Here is a 17599-nt window from a genome sequence, read left to right on the forward strand (position 1 = left end):
TCAAAACTAATCAAACTGGTTCTGAAACCTGGCAGTGAGATTAAGCCATTGCCACCCAAAAGTTCCTATAGCATCATTTTTTGCTTCTATCAGGACAGGAAAGTTGGTAATACAAGGTCATAAATGTTTGCTTTGAGCAGAGATTTCTAAACTATTGAACCAGAAACAATACCGAGTAAATTCAACACCATCTAGCTCAAATGATACTTGAGAACAGGATACCACCTTTGAGAATCCAGTAAAAGGAAAGCAATCACTTATATAGAGAGACGGTGCAAAAGTTCCATGTATTAGTACAGAATAAATTACATTAGTATAAACAATACAGCAGATAATCTGAAAAATTTATATAGGGAGAGTTGCAAGAGCCATTATATACACATTATCAGCAAACATAACTTATTATTTACTTGCGTTTTACTCCCTCCTTTCAATTTCGCATGAGAGTAAATCTGAAATTTATTTACAGGGAAAGTACTTCTAGAAACAGAACTATCTCTGCCTACTCTCTGTTTTCAGAAAGCGGACATATTCCTGCTGTACCATTTCTCCTCCATTCACAGGATCAAAGCAGCACCTATAGAAACTGACAGAAGTCCAAGAATTAAAAGAAAGGAGAACATTTTAGAAACGGTACAAACTTTTTAGTTCTAATGCCAGAATACCTTGAACAAATGCTAAATATCTTCTTAATTTTTATTTTTGGGGGGGTTGGTCATTGCTAAATTCTTACACCCTATTTTATCTACTCAATTACTCCAATCTCCACCCAAAGCGCCAAAAGAACATATGCCAAAAGGTTCAACTGAATTTGCTGACTATAGTTGCAATAGAGTAACATATTAAGCCAGAAAGAAAATTATTTAGTACCTTCCATCAGTGCCAGCAGTAACAACAGTGTTCTGAGAACCAAACGCAACAATGTACTGGGTACATTCTGGCAAGTGAAACTGAGCAAATGACCATTCAGAGCTAAAGTACTTTGGCAGAACTCCTGAAAATTTGTATTCAGAAAAGAAATCAAATTAGAACAGTTCCAACAGAAAATTGACAGTGTCACCTCACCACTATGGATAAAGAGGTAAAATTTTGTGAGAATATCAAATCAGTTTCAGAAGTCAATCAATTGACCTTATTAAACTTGGCAGTTAGAATAATACAGCATAGCCATTACAAAATCAGTTTAAAACACTATGGCATATTCCTATTAATGTAATTACAATTGTCAGGGAAACATTGTACAGGCATTTCGGGTTGATGTCTAATTTCACAACACGCTCACCTTTCATAAAAGACAACGATGAACCAGGGTTGGCTCCAGTACTTGGAGAAATAAGTGCATCAAGAGAATTTGATGAATTTTGACACAATAATGTTGGAGTTCTAACAGCAGAATCAGCTGCAGCATCCTCGCCAACAACACGTACTCTTAGGCTGTACACATGGATGGTACCTTTGTCGCTAGAGACGGCCAACCACTGCACATTTGGTGATAGTGCAATACTATAGATATCTGCTTTGTCAACCCCTCTACGCACCTAATGCAAAGCATTGTAAGGAATTAAGCAATCTATGCTAAAGGTAACATATTATCATTCAGTATTAGAGTCACCATTAGATGAAAGGAGAGCCAAAAATAGAAAAGGAATCATATAAAGCATGCTTTTAATCTAATAGGAAGAGGAAAACATCTCAAAATCAGTATCCAAAACCAAAAGGTGGCCCCATTAATACCATTTTGTATTTTGTAGACAATTAGAAGTCTCAAAGATTTTCTAGATTGTCTCACAAGAGTATTACAGGCCCTAAAGTACTCTTAAGGGAGAGATTCTTAACAAACTAGCAGCAGAGTGAAGAGCTAAAGAAGACTCAACTATCAGGAGACAACAATTAATTCTTAAAGCTAAGTAGACTTTTGATGTCCTGTCCATTCAGCAATTCTATTTTCAACCATCAGAAACGAGGATGCTTGAGAAATATTACCTCCCTAAAGCATGTAAAACCATACCTATACAGAAATTCAAAATATTCAGCATCATACATACATACATACAACAACAACTACTACGCCTCAGTTCCAAACAAGTTGGGTTCGGCTATATGAACCCTCACTAACCACGTTATTCATTTAAATTATCTCATGAAAAGTATTAAAAGTTTTGAATATTTCAAGGTCATTCCATTTTCAGTATCATACACAGAAATGAAATTTGAAGGTCGTACCATTTTCACCTATTGTAGTTTTGTCTATAAGCAACACTAGAGGGTTCATTTTGATGCAAAAGGATCCCATCTACTTAGCAATACCGAGTCTAAAATACTTAATATTATACCCCTTTCTCCGATTAAAGTGAAATAGTTTGATTTTTACACAAAATTTTAAGACTACTTCTCAATTACATGTGAACTAGATTTAGAAGGAAAAACCGAAACTTGTTGAAGCCGTGAAGAGGACTTTAGATAGCAACTGAATATATATCTATCTCTTCTCACCCTATGAAGATAAGAAATTTGTCAAGTCTTGATTTCGATATCGAGTTCTCATCAACTAACCAAGTATATCTCATAATCCAGCCTTTTTCCAGTAACCTAATTGCATGGAGATTCCCATCAATTGCCCGTGGAATCTCTTGCCACCCACATCCACCCTGAAACTTCCTACCGAAACTCCAGTTTTGATCCCTCACCTATGGCCTATAGACTCCCATAAAGGCCCACTAAATAACAGGGCCCACATTTTATTAAGGAAATACCAATGGAATAACTCCCCTTCCTCACATCCCAAAGTACCAACGCCCTCTTATTCCCTAGCACTACAATACCTCCCATTCTTCCCCTAGTCAGGGTCATGACGCATTTCTCACAATTGACTCTGGTACTTCTTCCACTTCTGATTCTGGCAAACGCAGGAAACTTGCACCTCTGCTAAACTCATTTTGATGAGGGTTTTTTTAGCCGAGTAATTCATTTCTCTCACATTTCACGATATTATTTTACTTTCTACATGCAATACCCACTAATTCTCTCCCGCCTCTTTTGCTTCCGTCCTCCTCCCAATCGCTACTAATGAGAGGAAACTTTTAATTACTTCATTATACGTGTAACACTTACGAATGTATGTTTATAAATTGTTTCACATTTTGCAATTACAACCTTTGTATGTATCCATTTTCCTTTTTGTGCTGGATTAGAGACGAAATGGCCTCCAAGTTAAGCTTTGATGAAAATAAGTACCTTACCATTCTTTACGGCCCATTAACTAAAACTACTTTTCCTATGGCTCATCCCACAAGATTGACTTCTTTTACTAGGCAGCTGAGTTATACAATTACGTTCTTATATGCTAGTTTGACCTCAATATGATCTCTGTTGACCTTAGAAACTTTACAAGTATGTACCTTAACATGTCAAAAATAATCTCCATGCTGGAAAAGCTAATTCAAGAAAAATGGGAACGGGAATATTTGATGACAACGCCTGACTTTTATGAGAATCCGGCAATAAGAAAATTGCAAAAGGAATGAGCCAGCTTTGTGCTCATCCCTTCCTATCACCATTTGAATCTCTAGTTCTTCAACAAAATTCCTCAGAAATGAGAGAAGAAACTACCTCTTGCAACTGAGTTCCATCCATGGTGTTGAAGAGTCTTATCAAAGTTCCCCGAGTGCTTGCTGTTGCAAGAAGCAGCCCATCCATAGTCAAGGTTAAGCATGCTATCTGAGAATCATGCGCCTTGATCAACTTTGTCATGTTCAGGCCAAAATGCTCAACCCGGACCTGTCCTCTTCGAACACCTGGGCAAGCCAATACAGATGTATTTAAATGGTGTGAGAGGCAGCAAAGTCCCCTGGGATTGCCCACAGTCTCTATCTGATGAAGAAGCTTTAGATCCATAAAGTTGTAGACATATATCTTGTGTTCAAGGACTACAACAATACAATCCCGTCTTAGTTTCACTGCACAAACATCAGACCTAAATGAAAATTCACCAATGCATCGGCTCTGATGATCATCCCATATAATAACTTTATTAGGTGGGTATTGGGCGTTAGTCCTGGCACCGACAAGTGCTAAAATGTTGCATCGGAACAACATCTCTACTATTCCAAACCCACCACTTTTCAGATCACGTCTGAAAGTCTCTTTGAAAGGATCACAGTTATATACACGAAAGCCACGGCTAGTGCCAGCAGCAAAGCAACTGTAATCCTGATTCCATGACACAGAGTGTAGCTCTGTTTCATCATTGTCACTGATCTCTGGTTCAGAATGGCCAGAATGAGAGGCCCCGGGCATGGGGGATTCATATGTCCCATAGGCTGCTGGTGAAAGTGTCCCTCGAGATGGTGAGACAGCTGAACCCGTTGGGGATGATAGAGTAGTCATCACCAAATGCAAACAGAAGCTATGGAAATCTACAAAATCAAATTTGAAAAAGCAGTATTAAGTCGACAAACAAATGTAAAACTATTAGTGCATACCTTAAGACAGTAAGGAACAAATGTAAAAAGCTCGTAAGAAGTGCGTGAGTAATAGCACAGAACGCAAAAATACATAACTACCAAAGTAGCATGAGTATCTTTTTGGTTTTCCACCATCGTCAACAACAAAATTCGCTGTATAAAGTTTACTTCTTAGCCCACAGAAGAACCTCTATAGATCTAGAGAAACATTTATGGTTTAGCGGGCAGACAAACAATAACATTAATTATATTGGAATTAGAAATGAAAACTAGTTGAAGCTAAATTTTAGAAGACACTTTTCTTATAAGTTTTATATTTAAACAGTCATGAACCATATGAAAAAAAAATACAAAACTTGAGACACTTTCTACGTGTTGTTCTCTGCATTTTTTTTTAAAAGTTCTAACTTTAAAACGTCTTGACCCTCTCCAAGAGCATGTCTTTGCAAATGCTACCACAAATTAGTCGATCACTTGCTGAGACCAATTTGTCTCTAGGAAAATGTTCACAGTTTAAGAGCTTGATTCTTTGCAGGCTAAATTAAAGTGGCTCAGTGCATTTGTGTAAACAACATTCTGGACATATAGTTGCAAGTTGAAAAGGATTTCACACTATAATCTTTCAATCAATTCTAAGTCGCAGTTTTATCTCTGTAACTAAATTACTATTTGGCTTTAGACATAAATAGAGGAGCATCACTAATAAAGCCTGTTTCATCTACATCAGTCAATGATCTTGTTCTCTGATTTCCTGAAGAAGCTCAATTTTTTCAGCACAGTATACTCACTCTTCAAGCAAACCTCAGCTCACGTCAATTATCATTAGAATTGACTGGATTTTAAATCGTACAGTTTAAAACCACCTAACGAAAATGACAAAACCAGGAAGATAGTATCTTAAAGTAAACCCTAATTATCCACATTCGGGCATGTACAATTGAAAATGAAATAGAAAAACATAAATAGGAGTAAAACCTTTGTGTTGGTTCGGCAGCAATTGGTGAAGCTCAAATTTTGTGCTAGCGACTGCGATGTCACGATCAAAGAGAGAGATGCCCAGATGTTTGGGAGGGTGATTTGTGATATGTGACTTGTGATTGAAGGGAAAGATTGGAGAGGAAAGCACGACTGAGGAGAGAAGAGTCCGACGGGTTATTTCTATTTTTGGGTGTGCTGATTCGAGGGGATCTTTTGTTTTTGACACCATCATCGTTCGCATACATGTTTTCTTTTTCTGTATTTTAATTTAAGAAAATCATGTTATAGTCAAAATCCCATCTAAATCAAGTTTTGCTTTCTACGGAAACATAGTTCATAATTGAATTGTCTATAAAGATTACTTAAACTTGTACCCATTTTTTAACTCAATAAAAAAACTTACGCGTTTTCTATTTGAACACTTCAACTTAATAAAAACATAAAAAATAAACACCTCAAACTCAGCGTGTGGCTCAATCGCTTATAGACATAATTGACACATCACTTTCTTCGCCTATTATTGTTTGACAGGTATAATTTGTAGATCTTAATCTTTATTTAACCATTTTTATTAAAATTTCTGGGAATTTTTTTTGTTTCTTCTTCCTCGGGTGACCAACACCTTCCACCATGAACACCTCATTCCTCTACTCTAAAACCCCCAAAATCAATTACAAAAATCAGTGAAAATTCATTAATAGGAGTGATTGTAGGCCTTATTCCTATCAATTTCCACGATTCTTCTTTAATTTTACTATCGCCGATATCACAATTCAGATTAGTATTTCGCCGAATTTTTTTGCAAAGTGTTGTTAGCCCTCTGGTTCCTTCTCATTTTTTAACTCAATAAAAAAACTTACGCGTTTCCTATTTGAACACTTCAACTTAATAAAAACATAAAAAATAAACACCTCAAACTCAGCGTGTGGCTCAATCGCTTATAGACATAATTGACACATCACTTTCTTCGCCTATTATTGTTTGACAGGTATAATTTGTAGATCTTAATCTTTATTTAACCATTTTTATTAAAATTTCTGGGAATTTTTTTTGTTTCTTCTTCCTCGGGTGACCAACACCTTCCACCATGAACACCTCATTCCTCTACTCTAAAACCCCCAAAATCAATTACAAAAATCAGTGAAAATTCATTAATAGGAGTGATTGTAGGCCTTATTCCTATCAATTTCCACGATTCTTCTTTAATTTTACTATCGCCGATATCACAATTCAGATTAGTATTTCGCCGAATTTTTTTGCAAAGTGTTGTTAGCCCTCTGGTTCCTTCTCATTCAGCGAAAAATTCAATTTTTTTTGTTATATTCCCTTCGGAGATAGATCCCGAATCTCTTGAAATTGGATTAGCCATTGTTCAAAGTTTTACCGGCACCAAAAGATCGCCAGAATTATTTGTGGGATTGGGCAAATTTCAAACCTTCTCTACCCATAAAAAAAATCCCTAGCATGGCTATTCCGACCGACCCCTATACTTCTTTCCTCAATTTTGCATTTGTCGGTGTCCTTATTCTGCCCGTATACCCTAAGGATCTGTTCGCATCTTATAGCAAAAGTGTACTCTAAAATGCTAATGGTTGAAAATGGTGTTTGGGTTAGTAGTGATAAAAGAGGTGATGATGGTGATTTTGAATATGATGTTTGAGCAAGAGGAAAGGAATAGAGGAAAAATTTGGAGAAGAAGGAATGAGATAGAGATGACGGCGGAGAAAGGGGGTTCTAGAGATCCTTTTTCCTTATTTTGTTTTTAATTTTATCTTTTGCTTTTACTTCATTTTGTTTATTATTTATAATTTTAATATTTCTCTCTCTCATATTCAATGTATACACGCGCTTCACAAGCGTGATTAACACATATTTTTGCCACGTAATCATAGTCCATGGTCAAAGGGGTTAAAATTGTGCAAATGAATTAGTTAAAGTGTTTAAATTGGAAACGCGTAAGTTCCTTTACCGGGTTGAAAAACAAATACAAGTTTAAGTGGTCTGAATGCCATTTTACCAAGAAAAAAAGAAGAATAAGAAACTATGGTTTCCATTGATCTACAATAAAATTTCATTAGATCATTCGTGCGTGACCTTTTTTTAGGAAAACAAAAAGGATTTCTAATTAATATTAGCATATTAGGGATAAGGGTAACCGCGGTTGAGAGTTCTCTCTCTTCTATCTCATAGAGTTGTTTGTTGGCTGTCCTAATTCAGTAGAAGTTTCTTTTATTTCTTAACAAGATATTCTTTTCTTCTACTCAAATAATAATTATTCACATTATATTTTTCTCAAAAATTTCCTTCGCGTGTTCATATCTACACATCTCCCACCATGTTCAATCATTCACATTGACAAGGCTGAACAAATATCCAAACAAGATCTCAGAACAAAGACTATCGTCAAACAGTCTCGAATGGAAGGCAATTGGATCTGCAAAGGAGAGGTAGTATGAAAGGAGAATGATGGATGTGATGGAGTAGTTAAAGTTATCGGGGCTCGTTCATTGTTAGTTTCAACTTATCAGCGGTAAGAACATCGGAGAGGATGTTGGTATTGCGCGAGTACAAAGTATATTTCAAAAAAATAATATTCGGCGATCTATTGCCTTCGATAGTGAGAATTTGTACGTTTGGTCCTCAACAAGAGAAGAAAATGATTTTCACGATACAAAATACCCTCTTAACTCTGCATAAAATAAAAATATCTCTATCCCAAAGATATGTAATGTTGTTTGCAAGGTTAAAGGTGATAGTCGGATGGGTCGCCTGCCAAATAGATTTCAACTAGAAAAAAAATTGATTTTATTTCTGAGTCCTCACATGGGTACAGTTGCAACTCTTTTTGTCATGACTAAAATCTCACCAAAGGTCGTTATGGCACTTACTGATGATGTCCAAATCCACTACTAAAAAGTAAATAGACACGGTCGCATGCAATATAATTTATCTAACTATGAGTTGGGGTCGAATCCCACAGAGAATAATATATAGGCGATTAGGAGTATAATAGAATTATCACTTATTATGCAATGCCAAACACTAAGAAGGGTGATTGTGAAAATATTATAGCTAAATAAAAATATGCAAACTAACCTAGAAAGCAAATAAAATGATCAATGGCTACAAGTATGGATACAAGAAAAATTACACTCAAGTAACGATCCAATGTATTTCACGATTTTACAAATATGAGCGAGTTTATATTAATTAGCCTCGGGTAATAATTCTATATTAGCTTCTTCTGAAGACTAACAAGACTTTCTAACTGAATTATCCCTAAAACAATTAAGAGATTAAGCACATTCGAATGTGGCTACAAGTAGTTCAATCCTATCTCTAGGTAGAATCTATAAAGTGAGAGTTAAAGCCTCAAGTTCTTGTTAATTAATCTTTCCCAACCTCAAATAATCTTTTCCAAAATTAATTCGAGTTAATGGGAGAGTCCTAGGGTTAGCTAATCCCTTTGAAAATATTAAAGAGCAAGAATAATTAAATAAACAATAACTCACTTCATAAAAGATAAAAATCATTTAATAGATAAACACAATAAGATATTTTGTAACGACCCGACCGGTCGTTTCGAGAGTTATAACCCCATTTCTCCATTTTCTGCTTCATTTGTGTTCTTCAGCTGTATTATGTCTTACCGGGTCACTTGGTTTAGGTCCGGAGTATTCTTGGAGTGAATTGAGACACTTAGTCTCTTTTGTGAAGGCTTAAATTGAAAAAGTTGACAATATGTTGACTTATGTGTAAACGATCTCGAATTTGAATTTTGATAGTTTCGTTAGGTGATTTTGGACTTGGGAGCGCGTCCAGAAGGTGATTTGGAGGCCCATGGTAGAATTAGGCTTGAATTGGCGAAAGTTAGAATTTTGGCATTTTGGTCGGCAGTGGAAATTTTGATATCGGGGTCGGAATGGAATTCCGGAAGTTGGAATAGGTTCGTGGTGTCATTTTTGACTTGTGTGCAAAATTTAAGGTCATTCGGATGTGGTTTAGCGGGTTTCGTCATTGCTTGTGAAATTCAGAAGTTTAGAATTTTTTAGGTCTGACGTTTGCATGATGTTATGGGATGTGTTGGTATGTTTGGTTGAGGTCCAGAGGGCCTCGGGTGAGTTTCGGGTGGTTAACGAATCATTTTTGGCCTTAGGATGTTTGCTAATCTAATGGTATTTTGTTGTTGCTAGTTACCTCTTATGCGTTCGCGAGACAGGTCCCGCATTCGCGAAGAGCATCTGGAGATCGATGGAGAATTGTTCTTTTGGTTCGAGAAGGAAGGGGCACATTCACGAAGGTTCAGGAGTTCAGTGCATCGCAAATGCGAGAGGAGTATCGCGTTTGCGAAGAAGAGAAGAGGCAGCTGGGAACCCCAAACTTTTGGTCTACGCATTCGCGAGGCAGTGGTCGCATTTGCAAGGAGTGGGGTCGGCAAAGCTTCGCGTTCACGAGGTCGGGTTCACGAAGCGTTAAATTGAGGGGCAGTCAGAATGGTCTATGCGAACACGAGAGAGAGGTCGCGTTCGCGATGAAGGCATCACTGGGCAGTATAAAAACGTTCAAAAATGAGGATTCCGGGATTTTTCACACTTCTAACATTTTTGAGCTCAGGTTTGGAGATTTTTGAGAGGATTTTGAAGGTGATTCTTGAGATTCGGGACGTTTGGAGGCCGATTCGAGAGGCAAAGGCATCGCGAAGTAGGATTTTGCTCGAATTGAGGTAAGCAACAGTTGTAAATCTGGTCTTGAGGGTATGAAACCCCGAACATTGTGTTTTGTGACTATTTTGGAGGTAACGCACATGCTAGGTGACGGGCGTGTGGGCGTGCACCGAGGTGATTGCGACTTGGTCCGCCCCGTAGGACTGTAAAGTTGAACAACATGTTGTTAGCTATATGTTTTCTATGTGTTATGAAAGATTGATTGTAAATCATGTTAGAAATCATGTTTAGGCTATATGTTGGCACTGTTGGGTCCCGTAGGGGCTGCGTTACTTGTTGAATTGCCTGTTAAATGTTATTTGTACTCAGTCACAGTTTTTACTCGCATATCATATCTCAGTCTATGTTATTCTATTTGATGCGTCATGTTATTACTGTTTGGGCTGATTTTCCTGATATTTGAGAGCCCGAGAGACTGGAGATATTGATGACTGAGTGAGGCCGAGGGCCTGATTGTGAGGATATTTATGGGATCATATTGCACGCCTAATCACATTTTATTAATTTATGCTTGAGTGAGGCCAAGGGCCTCATTGATTTATGTTATGATTGGCTTTTATAGCGCATGGGCAGAAAGAGCCCTTTCGGAGTCTGCACACCCCTAGTGAGCCCAGGTACCTACTAAGTGTGAGTGCCGAGTGCCGAGTGCTGAGTGATTGTGAGGAATGAGTGACTGTGAGGTAAGAGTGATTGTGAGGTTGAAGTGAATGGGAGGGCTGAGCGATGATTGCCCGAGCGGTTGTATCTGATTCCATTATTGATGCACACAGTAGCCTGTTATCCATGTTTTGAAAACTGTTGAAAGATATTCTATCTGGTTTTACTTGAACTTGACTAAAAATAAACTAATTTGACCTAAATTACCGGAACTTGGGAAGCATGAATATTTTCCTTTCTGAAATTATTGAAAATTAACTAATACTGCGTAGCTCGTCACTATCTTCAGTTCCTTATTTATTATTGTTACTTACTGAGTTGGTGTACTCACGTTACTCCCTGCACATCGTGTGCAAATCCAGGAGCTGTTAGACGTGGAGGTTGTTGATAGTACTCGTAGCTGGTCATTGGAGATCACGAGGTAGCTGCCGGCGTTTGTAGCGCTGCTTTCTTCTTCCCTATATTTTTTTCTTCTGTATTTTGGATTCTAGACTATGTTAGTCTTGTTACTTTCGGGTTGATTATGTTAGATGCTCATGACTAGTGACACCCTGATGTCGGGCTTTATTTCTGCACTTATGTTTTGGGGTTCACCCCGTTTTATGGCAAAGATTTAAGTTATTTTAAAAGTTTTGATTTATTCATGGTTATTGTTGAAAACGTTTTGGTAATGTCGGCTGGCCTAGTATCATCGATAGGCGCCATCACAATGGGTCGTGTTTTGGGTCGTGACAAGTAGGTATCAGAGCCTAGGTTACATAGGTCTTACGAGTCATAAGTAGGTTTAGTAGATTCTTGCGGATCGGTACGGAGACGTCTTTACTTATCTTCGAGAGGCTGCAGAACCCTTAGGAAACTTCACATTCTTGAATTCTTATGGTGCAAACCTGTCGATACTGGTAACTAAACTTCTGTTATTCTATTCTCTCACATATGGTGAGGACACATGCTACTGATCAAGACGGACAACCACCAGTACCACCAGTTGGGGTCGTGAGAGGCCGAGGTCACGGTAAAGGCTGTGGTAGGGGCAGAGGTGTAACCCGCACAATAGCTAAGGCATCACCAACAGATCTACCAGTTGCCTAGTACAGGATCAGGTCCTGGTTGCAGATGCACCAGCGGGACCAGCTCAGGAACCGGCTGTACCCTTCGTGATTTCAGGTCTTCAGGAGACCTTAGCTTAGATTCTGACCGTGTGCATCGATCTTGCTCAGACGGTCTTTGTTTCTACTACAACAGCCACTTCCCAGGCCAGGGGAGGCACTCAGACTCCCACCGCCTGCACACCCGAGTAGGTTGTACAGGGACTCCAGACACCGAGGGCACCACCAGCCTAGCCGGTTGCACTTGCTCAGGACTATGTGATTCCACTCATGCCTGATGATGAGCAGCGTATATTGGAGAGGTTTGGTAGACTTCAACCTCTGACGTTTAGCGGTGCAGAGGGCGAGGATGCCTAGGGTTTCTTGGATAAGTGTCAGAGGATTCTCCGTACAGCAGGTATTCTGGAGACCAGTGGGGTCTCGTTCACTACTTTTCAGTTCTTTGGAGTTGCCTTCACTTGGTGGGAGGCTTATGAGAGGTGTAGGCCTGTTGGTGTAGCGCCCCTTACCTAGTAGCAGTTCTTCGTTCTCTTCCTGGAGAAGTATGTGCTGCAGTCCCACAGAGAGGAGCTGCGCAGACAGTTTGAGCAGTTGCGTCAGGATAATATAATGGTGATGCAGTACGAGGTGAGATTTTTTGAGTTGGCCTGTCATGGTATTAGGCTGGTTCCCACAGCCATGGAGAGGATCAGGAGGTTCGTTGATGGCCTCACATAGTAGCTGCAGATTCTTCTAAAACGATTAGGAGGTTCGTTGATGGCCCATTTCTTGATAAGTAATACACAACTGATGAACTCAATCCTGGATACAGATGGTTACTATGATATAAATGCAACTAATTTGGTCTGGGACTGAAGGAATGAAATCATCGATTATCTTGAGCATGGGAACCTACCCGAAGACCCTAAAGCATCCTGGGAACTGCGCACCAAAGCAGCATAATATAGCTTCAAGAGAGGCCAATTGTATAGAAAAGCTTTTGCAGTCACGCTGGCCCAATGCTTAGGGTCATCCGAAGCTGACTACGTCATGCGAGAAGTCCACAAAGGGATATGAGGTAACCATCCGTGCGCAAATTCCTTAGTACTGAAGTTGGTAAGGGCATAATATTATAAGCCCCGCATGAAACAAAATGCCAAAGACTTCGTACGAAAATGTGATAAGTACCAACGCTATGCACCACTGGTGCATCAACCGGCAGAACCATTACATTCGGTTTTGTCCCCATGGCCGTTCATGAAGTGGGAAATGGACATCATCGGTCGATTGTTATCGGCTCCCGAAAAGGTAAGATTTCTTTTAATTTTGACTGACTATTTTTCTAAGTGGGTGGAAGCGGTTCCTTATTAGAAGATCGACGAGCGCGAAGTGGTGGATTTCTTGTGGGAAAATATAATTTGTAGGTTCGGAATACCAAAAAGATAGTGTGTGATAATGGGCCACAATTTATTGGTGCAAAAGTCAAAAAGTTCCTCGAATATTTAAAAATAAAGAGGATCACATCTTCACCCATTTATCCGAGCGCAAATGGTCAAGTGGAGTCAATGAACAAATGATTATACAAAAACTCAAGAAAAGGATGGAAGCAGCTAAAGGTAATTGGCCTGAGGAGTTACCCGAAGTTTTATGGGCATACCGGACAATGGCCAAATCGAGCACAGGAGAAAATCCCTTTTCCCTTATGTACAGTGCAGAAGCTTTAATCCCGATAGAAGTAGGGGAACCACCTTGAGATATTTCACAACAGATAAAGAATCAAACAACAAAGCAATGTTAAACAACTTGGAGCTACTCGATAAGCGTAGGGACTTGGCTCATGTAAGAATGGCAACCCAAAAGTAGAGCATGGAGCGGTATTATAATCGAAGAGCCAACCTCTGTTATTTCAAAGTAGGAATATTGGTCCTAAGGAAAGTAACTCAAAACACCAGGGAGCACAACGCAGGTAAACTAGGTCCAACATAGGAAGGCCCCTATCGGGTTTCAGCTGTCACCGGGAAAGGTTTGTATGAATTGGAGATTCAAAATGGAGAAAAGTTGCCCATCAATTAGAACGTGGCACACCTCAAAAGATATTATTGCTGATGAATATCACTAGAACTGAAAGTATGTGTTGCACTCTTTTTCCCTTCGTCTCGTTTTTGTCCCAATTGGATTTTTCTGGTAAGGTTTTTAATGAGGCAGCAATAGAAAGCATACTACGAAGACAACTGCAATAAGACCTTTAATAGCAAGGCACACAAGAAAAGGTACACTCTGGGGCGGTTAGATAATCTTTTACTCTATAGCAAATTCCCACCGGGAAGTTAAGTTTGCTATTAAGCAAAGGTTACCCGACCGTTCACGAACTCAAACCACTAGAGGGTTTTTAGATAGTCCTTCACTCGATATCATAAATTCCTGAGGGGAAGTAAAGTATGTTACCGAGTTAAGGATTATCTAGCAATTAATTAGTGGAATCTTCGGAGATACAAAACTTTCAATGTTCCAATTCGCATTCTTCGCATTCGAACATTGGGGGGAATGATATGAGGATAGGCAATAATAACTGCCATATCGACCGGAGAACAAAAACCCGAAACATAGTTGTAATATCAGGGCCGGGGATTGCACGGGTAGCCCCGTAGAAATAAGTTGTACAAATTAGCCACAAGTAATGGTAATTTCTTTTCAGCACAACAAATGATTATGTACTTTTCTTTTTGAAAATAGAAGGAATAAAATGAAATCCTTTTATTTTTATCTTGTATCTTGTCTGAACGATGAATTGACTTTGTTATTTGAAAGTTAAACAAGTACTTCAAATGCTAGTGCCGTAATGAACAGGAGACGTCCTCTTCAAGAGCACCGTAAACATAAGAGGGCCCTCTCTTATATAAAACCTCACATTAAAAGGTTGGTTTCGGAAGAATTTATGCCCGAAATCAAAATGCCTTCGGAGAAAAATACACCTGAAGACTTGCACAGAAAGTCGCAAAAACCAAACTTGCATAAATACTTAACCCTCACGATAAAGTTTTGATTTTTGACGAGTTTGTTCCCGTAATACAAATGATTTTGGGGAAAAGATTACACCCAAGGTCTGGCATAATCAGATGCAAACAGGAAAACTTGCGCAAAACTCTTAAGCAAAAAGAAGATAACGCAAAGAACTTGCATAAATAATCAAATGAAAGAAAAAATCAAACAATACTTGAGATAAAAGACATTTTTATTTACCGTCACATGCTAAAACGACATAGATACAAGAACTGGAAAAAGAAAAGAAAAGCTAAACTGCAGTATCTTCGGAACCCGGAGGAAGAGAAGTGTTCGCGCCCCCGGGAAAAGTAGATGTATCCGCCGATGGCTCAACATTTTGGTCTTCATCAGTTTGGCCTTAAACATCATCATCCTCCGATTCTTCTTTAGTTCCCGAGAACTCGGAACCGGAACCAAAAGGACCAGAAGCATCAGACCCCACCGAGAGACCACTTTTAGCAGCCAACTCAAGCTCATGGGCCTTAGCATTTTAGCATCAAAGTCAACGATACCAGCTTTGGCCTCTTCCAAGTTTTTTCTCCTCATGTTGTACGTAGCGTAAGTTTTATCAATAATGAGGGAAGCTTCTCGGCGCTTGAGTTCTTCTTTGAGTCGGGTTACCTCGGCAGAAAGGCTTTCCCGGGCGGATCGAACAGATTTGAGGTTAACATCGAGGTTGCGGATAGTAGAGCTAAAAATTCTATTATGCTCAATGGTCCTCTTATGCTTCTCCTCCATTTGGGAATATTTCACCCCGCAGCAGCAAACTCTTCAGCTTTGGAACTCAGGTTGTCTCCAAATTATTCAGTCTTTCAGCGGAGTCAGGCTCACAATCGGATGCAACAAGAACGACATTATGTACTTCAAGCCATTTAGTTTTAGCTTCTTCAAATTGAACCCTCAACAGGGTGATATCTTGGTTAAGGGTCTCCACCTCTTTCTCGCTTTGCTGCGAACGAGCCTCCATCATAACAGCCTCAGTGGCTTGGCTTCCAATTCCGAGAGGCAAGCGACACTTTGCTCCCATTCTGCCAAAAGCTGATCCTGTGTGGAAGTAATTTCTTCCTTTTCACGAATCAACCTCTGAAGGCCCTTGGAAGCAAGAAAGTTAGCCTACAAAGCAAGAAAGGCAAGATTCAGGTTATGTTTAGGCAAAAATAGAAGAAACAACAAAAAAGGTAAAGAATATACCGTTGTGGCATTATGCATGGCATTATTCAACAAGCAATCTCCTGAGAGAGACTGAATCTTTTCCCAATACTTCTCTGAAGCCAAAGGCTTCAGATAATTAGCAAGCTCCACCGGCCGGGTAACAAGTTGCATCCGGTGGAGACCAAGAGAGTAACATTCCTCCTTCCATGTGGATTTTCAGAGGGGGCAGCATAATTTTGCACCAAATTCCCATGAACCGGGGACTGGGGAAGAGGAACGTCTCTTTCATGATCAAGCGCGACCAGTGGAGATGATGTAGCAGTTGTTGGTGGAAGAGCTGGGAAAGATGGAGATGAAGCTGATGGTGGTGAATGAGAAGCAACTGCGATAAATGCAATACTGGTTGTTGGGTGCTCGCCAACCAAAGACGGCATGGACTCGAAAATCAGTGCCGCAGTACCAAACACAACAATTGGGGCTCGGAAATGGGAGTTGGAATTTTCTACTAAATCAAACTCCCCCAAAGTGCCGAGACGTCGTCCTCAGTTGGTGTAACTAACTCAACAGATTAAGCACTCTATTGAGTTGATGATGATCGCCGCCTTCTGTGTAGAGAAGCTCCATCATCACTAGCTTCGCCATCATCGTCGATCATCACGGTGTTTATGACCTGCCTGGGAGGAGGGCTAGTGATCATAACTTTAGGAGACGACTCAGGGCAATAGTCTTCGCCCTCTTATTCTTTTCCCCCACCACGTAAGAACGCCTTCTTTTTGGCTTCTTGTTCTCCGGCCGGGGACTCCGTAGTGAAACACCTATGCTTGAAGCAGGCCCGCAGAAACCTGTTCAAGTGAGCGCTGCTTGAATCAGCCTTGCCGCTTTAGCAGGATCAGTCAAAATATCCTCCTCGGGAATATCAATTGAGCTCGTGGGTAGAACTGATTTCAAGGAAAAAATAGAAGGGATCAATCAATTTCCTCACACAAAAAGCAGAAACAAGGTTAGTCTGAATTACCAAGATTTTTTTCCTTCCACCCATATTTGATGGACAGTTATTTCCATATATGCATCTTGAGCGTAGTGATGTCCAAGATCTTTTTGACCCACTGGCCCAAGCCTTCAACTATAGGAGGAACCCATCAAGTTGCTTAAATGAAGGATCAATACAGATATGGAAGAATCCCTAATCAACTAATTATTAAAGAAAAAGCTTACGAGTGCGGTTTCACGCCTCCGGAAAGGATGAAGCTGTTGGCGGAATGATGTTATTGGTAGCAACTAGAATAAACCGCTCCATCCACCCATGGTTGCTGTCATCATCCATGCTAGATAATAGGGCATGATGGTCGTGTTTGCTGCAATTTATCATTCCCCATACGGAAGATTTTGGGGGAGTAGATATTCATAACATGGGCTAAAGATAGCTCCTCTCCCGTTTCCTGGCACAGACGTCGAAGACAAGTAATCGTCCTCTACACAGAAAGACTTACTTATGCCA

At 39.6% G+C, this 17599-nt stretch overlaps 1 protein-coding gene across 1 annotated transcript; it reads right to left on the reverse strand.

The window, feature by feature from the left end:
• Positions 1-273: 273 nt before the first annotated feature.
• On the reverse strand, positions 274-5699 carry LOC104230087 (autophagy-related protein 18d-like). Its single transcript, XM_009782823.2, has 5 exons — positions 5439-5699; positions 3610-4415; positions 1283-1538; positions 871-994; positions 274-586 (listed from the first exon to the last, which is right to left on the reverse strand). The coding sequence occupies exons 1-5, from the start codon at positions 5680-5682 to the stop codon at positions 493-495; spliced, it is 1524 nt and encodes a 507-aa protein (XP_009781125.1). The 5' UTR covers positions 5683-5699; the 3' UTR covers positions 274-492.
• Positions 5700-17599: the final 11900 nt, after the last annotated feature.

This window comes from Nicotiana sylvestris, chromosome 5 (genome assembly GCF_000393655.2).
Source record: "Nicotiana sylvestris chromosome 5, ASM39365v2, whole genome shotgun sequence".
NCBI classification, from domain to species: Eukaryota; Viridiplantae; Streptophyta; class Magnoliopsida; order Solanales; family Solanaceae; genus Nicotiana; species Nicotiana sylvestris.